Here is a 5,098-nt window from a genome sequence, read left to right as displayed (position 1 = left end):
TGTTACAACACTGTCAGTCCTGTCACACCACATCCCATCCTGTCACATGAGGTATTAGAAATAGAAATAACTATTTGACTTTTTTCTTAAGAATATGTCATTTTTTAAGAGACGGTGAGGCATGTTGTAATTAACAACACTGCAATTCACTTTTATTATAATTCTTGTTAAAATTTGCATGCAAACACAATTCAGTCTCAACTGCCAACACAAATAACAGCAATGTTTTGTTTTTGGGGTTTTTTTTGGGGGGGGGGGGGGGGTTCCAGGATTTTGCTCCACTCGACCACGCTTTCGTTGCACTTTCAGCTGAGCAGAACTTGGTTTTGGGGTGTTTGCGCTCAGCTTAGACGAAGTCGTCCCTGCTGAAGGTCCTGCTGGTTTTGGACGTTCCTCTGGTTGTCCAACTCTTCCTGCCTTCATAAAACAGAGGTGGCACTAGAGTCACTCTGGAGGATGTCGCCGGCAGCATGTAGGTGCGTCTGGTCCAGGCGGTGGCGTATGTTGCAGGTCTGTGCGGCCTTTCCGAATGGTTACTATTTAAAATAAATATGAAGTCAAACATTACATTTTTTTACACATGAACTTTGCCCTTGGGTGACCTCGAAAGGTCAACCTCACCAAGAATATTTATTTGGGGGAAGTGATTTGAGATACACCTACTGTATGACTTCTAATATGAAATCATGTATTGCACTTCTATTGGTCACTTGACTTTTAGCCTTTGATGAGGTTCATTGTGCTTCCACTGTGCATCCACCAAATGTGCGAGGATGTTGTTGGAAGCTCAAAGGAGGCACAAGGGTTGCCCAGGTTGTTCAGGGGAAGCTCAGTGGAAGCACAGAGAATGCTGTGAAGGCAATGAATTGTTGAGCATGTTCAAAACAAATGTTCAGCAGATGTGAAGTGTGAAGGACATTCAAAGAAGGCACAGAGGAGGCACAAGAGAGGCACATGGATGTCAACCAGGGCTGTTTGCTGATGGATGTACAGAGGCAGAAGAAGGATCGCCAAGATAGCTGGAAGCTGGTGATGGTCACACAGAGGAAGCTCAGTACACATGTGGGTCACTCATAGAACAGTAAAAAAAAAAGACCTTTTAGAATGCAGCAACAACCCCCAAAGGACGCTGGACCGTATACACAGTAATGTGTTTTTCACCCCTTCTGCATCCTGGCCATTTTTAGGACACACAAGAGACACTTGAAGGACACCATCCTGTGTAAAGGGGGCTTTAAAGATACACTTGTGTTTACTGTGATACATCAATATGAAGTAATTTTACACTTTTTTAAATGATCACTTGATGTTTGATCTTGTGTGACCCAGAAAAGCCAAACTCGAGGTCATAATATTTTAACGCAAACATTGTCGAGCCACTCTGGATTAAACTTGGAAGCGTTGTGTACACAATAAAGTATTTCAATTTTTGACAGAACTGATCAAAGATCACACAGAACCACAAATAATGGTTTCACTGACTCACAAAGAATAAATCTGGATGATATAAGGCACTCTGATGGATTCACATGGCCACTTCCTTGTGTGACCACAAAATTGCAAACATTTGAGTGAAGACCGAAGGTTTGATGCGACTTGCCTTGAGGGAAGTCCTTCTTTTCCAGAGAAATATGTCTGTACGGTTCCTCCACAGAGAAGGAGGACTGAACCTCCCCAGCCAACAAAAAGAGCAGCTCCCTGTTCAAACCTGAAAATAAAGTATTTGGGGATTGTGTCAAACTACTTTAAATATAATTAAAAAGGCCTTCGTAATATGATCTGTAGTGCTTCAACAACAAAACATCTCACTTCTGTTGCCTAAAGGTTGGATCCAAGAACTCGGTTATGACTTTGTTGGCCCACCATGAGTAGGTGATCATACCACAGAATCCTAAAAGACAAAAAGATACTAAACATGACATCCTGTGCATCCTGAACATTAAGACAAAGACCAAAAAAACTGCTGAATAATGTGTTTTTACCTGAGGTTAGGTAGGTTATACCACCTGCAAATGTCACCCTGGCATTGATGATTTCAGATCCGCCTATTTTTGTGCATTTCATCCCTATTAGTGTGAGGACACCACCAAAAAAGCCCATGATGACGGCACACACAGCCAACGCTCTGCAAACGTGCAGGAACACTGGGACATTTAATGAGGAAAAAAAAGGTGTTTAAACTCAGCATTTCAAACAGCTACAAAGTGATGCTGCAACAAGTACAAAGCTCACTGCCACAGGAATACTGCATCAGTGTGGAAAGTATGCTGTGATTTATTACAGAAACCTGGGTCTGACCTTGAACATATTCACCGTCACTCAAGATCCAACCAGAAGTTGCAGATTATAAACCCACATACTTTTTAACCCTTAAGGTCATGCAAGGTAAACATGGTAGTATATTCTGAAAGCCAACATATGACTTCCTGTGTATCTGGGATTTTTAGTCACAGTGAGCAAGCAAAGTTTGAGTGGCATTGATTTTGACCTTCAAGTTCACTCAAGGTCAAAACTGATGGCATATTTTGAAAGCCAACATCTGACTTCCTAATTTCGCATAGTAACTATGGATCTATAGGCAGTGATTCAGACGTTACAAGCCTTTGAAAGGTTTCCTCCTAGTTATTTGTGTTGGACCAAAATTTTGACCTTGCACTGTGACCTTGCCCTTTGAACCCAAACTTTGAAAGACAATGGGAACATCCTTGGGTGGAACATTAAAATTTGGTTGGAATCAGTCCAGTGGTTCATGAAATATTTCATTAAAAGACAGACAGACATTTTCAATTGAAAACAATAAACCATCTACGGCTGTTTTCAAGCTTCATCACTGTTAAATATGGAGCCAAACTTGAATCATTTAAGTGACTGAAATGAACACCAACTGTTCTGATTATAATCATTATCTGATTCCATGTTTTACACTGATTTTTGTTCAGTGTTAATTGAATATTTTGGGGGGATTTTCTAGTGTTGTTCATACAAAATAGATCTCAGAAGGCATCACTTTTGGTTTCATAGATGTTTAAACATATTGGAAAATATCCAAAGGCGTCCAACAACAGTCATCTCTTACCCGGCAGAGCCATCATGGACGGGTAGTCCTTGCAGTCAGACACCCCCGTGGTGTCGGAGATACAGTCCTTCCAAAGATTGGAGTAGTAGTTGGAAGTGGTCATCACAATGCTCCCTACCTCGGAAAAAGTCCAGTATTCCGTGGGAAGTGTGGAGCAGACAAGGATCCAGCCGCACAAGCAGGAGACAAAGCAGCCGATCTCCATGTACATAATCACTGTCCTGTACTTCATGGTGGCACTTTATATTTATCACTCAAAAAACAAGAAAAGAAACTTGGATTGAAGCTTTAAGCATGGCTGGAATCTGGACCAGGATCTCAGTCTTTGTCACTACTGATGAGTGCAGCGGTGTACGTGTTTGGATGGGATCTTATCTTTGAGATTGTTTTGCCTCGTAAGCATCCTCCACTTTCCCAGAAACTGAGTTATCTCATTGCATTTCATTTAAATTTGTTGTTACCCCCCACACACACACACACACACACACTACCAGTAAGAAGAGTATGGAACACATTGCCATGAACATGTTTGTGACCTTTTTTATCTTTTACATGCTTTAATTTGTTTATACCAAACTTGATATGTAGATTAAGGTGCACCCTGAAACTGTTTAAAAGTTTAAGTTAAGCAAAGGACATGGCCATTGGGGTCAAGGTCAGGATATTTGATTTGAAACCACAGTGGGATCAAATTTGTAATGCTTAATTGCCCTGGCAACATCAACCAGAGACCCACCATTTGGGTGAAGGTCAAGGTCATTGAAGTGAAAGGTCAGCTTTCCATGAGGTAACGGACTGTGTTGTGCATCTGGACGTGCTCTCCTCAAAAAGCTGTTGTAGAATTTTTCTGTGTAGGCTCTCAGTTGTCCAGGTGGTTTCCATAGTAGAGAAGCTTGAATCTTCGACTGGACTGGGTTGCTTGACGCAAGGACGTTTCGCTTCAAATCGCAGAAGCTTCCTCAGCTAAAATTCTTGCTCTGGTAGTCTGACTTCTGTCTTTACTCTTGTAGAGAAGAATAAACAGAAGCCACAAAAGCTGGAGTTTTAAACCTAACCAGACCCCTCCTGCCGAGAGGCCGACCGCTATAAGCTGGTGACTAAACAATAGCTCTAATTAGCACCTATTGAGCTCTAGTAAGCACCCTCCTAATGACAGGGCAGCTGTCCCTCCTAATGATGGGATGGAAGCCTCTCCTGATGGCTCCCTTGATGACTCTCCTGATGACGTGAATGACTCATTACCATGAACAAAAGACTGAAACTGCTTTGACCTGAGTACCCCATTGTAAACAGGGGACAAAGCGTGTCTCAGACCCCCTCCCCGGTTAAGGCTGGGTTTCAACTGTTTCACATAGAATGCCTCTTTGACCCCTCTCTCAAACCATTTCTTCTCTCTGGCTAAGATTTTAACTTCCTTGTCCTCAAACGTGTGGTTAGTGTCTTTCAGGTGGAGATGAACTGCAGACTGAGGTCCATTTGTGCACTCTCTGTGGTGCTGGTATAGCCTTTTGTGTAAAGGTTGCTTAGTCTCACCTATGTAGTGTTCATTACAGTTTTCCTGACATCTGATAGAATACACTACATTGCTCTGTTTGTAACTAGGGTTCCTGTCCTTAGGGTGAACTAATTTCTGTCTCAAGGTGTTAACCGGTTTAAAGTAAACTGGGATTTTGTGCTGTCTGAATATCCGCTGTAGTTTTTCCCCTACTCCTGCTAAATAAGGGAGAGACACTTCTCTTCTTCTTGTCTCTGTCTCCTGTCTATCTGGTCTCTTTGTTTTCTGGGACTTCTGCACTTTGTCCAGGGACCATCGTGGGTACCCACATACTGTGAGGGCTTTCCGTACAAGTTGTTGTTCTTTAACCCTTCCCTCTGCAGTTGTGGGCACCTGTAGAACTCTGTGTTGAAGAGTCCTGATCACCCCGAGCTTGTGTTCAAGGGGGTGGTTTGAGCCAAAGAGCAGATATTGGTCAGTGTGAGTGATTCCCAGATCTTGTTCATCAGGTCCTTGAACAAGATCAA

The 5,098-nt window shown here is 42.4% G+C and overlaps 1 protein-coding gene across 1 annotated transcript; it reads right to left on the bottom strand.

Annotated features, from left to right (window-relative positions):
* Positions 1 to 225: 225 nt before the first annotated feature.
* On the bottom strand, positions 226 to 3,452 carry si:ch211-181l5.2 (claudin-10). Its single transcript, XM_034176401.1, has 5 exons — positions 3,077 to 3,452; positions 1,983 to 2,144; positions 1,810 to 1,891; positions 1,601 to 1,708; positions 226 to 536 (listed from the first exon to the last, which is right to left on the bottom strand). Exons 1-5 carry the CDS (start codon positions 3,306 to 3,308, stop codon positions 347 to 349), a joined length of 774 nt encoding a protein of 257 aa, XP_034032292.1. The 5' UTR covers positions 3,309 to 3,452; the 3' UTR covers positions 226 to 346.
* Between the last annotated feature and the right edge of the window lie 1,646 nt (positions 3,453 to 5,098).

This window comes from Thalassophryne amazonica, chromosome 1 (assembly GCF_902500255.1).
Source record: "Thalassophryne amazonica chromosome 1, fThaAma1.1, whole genome shotgun sequence".
NCBI classification, from domain to species: domain Eukaryota; kingdom Metazoa; phylum Chordata; class Actinopteri; order Batrachoidiformes; family Batrachoididae; genus Thalassophryne; species Thalassophryne amazonica.
This window is presented reverse-complemented; position numbering and strand designations above follow the sequence as displayed.

Coding starts and splice junctions, on each gene's coding strand:
- si:ch211-181l5.2 (XM_034176401.1), bottom strand. CDS start 3,308: ATGAAGTACAGGACAGTGATTATGTACATGGAGATCGGCTGCTTTGTC. Junction 2,145..3,076: donor GTCCATGATGGCTCTGCCGG/GTAAGAGATGAC, acceptor TAAATGTCCCAG/TGTTCCTGCACGTTTGCAGA. Junction 1,709..1,809: donor CCAACCTTTAGGCAACAGAA/GTGAGATGTTTT, acceptor CTTTATTTTCAG/GTTTGAACAGGGAGCTGCTC.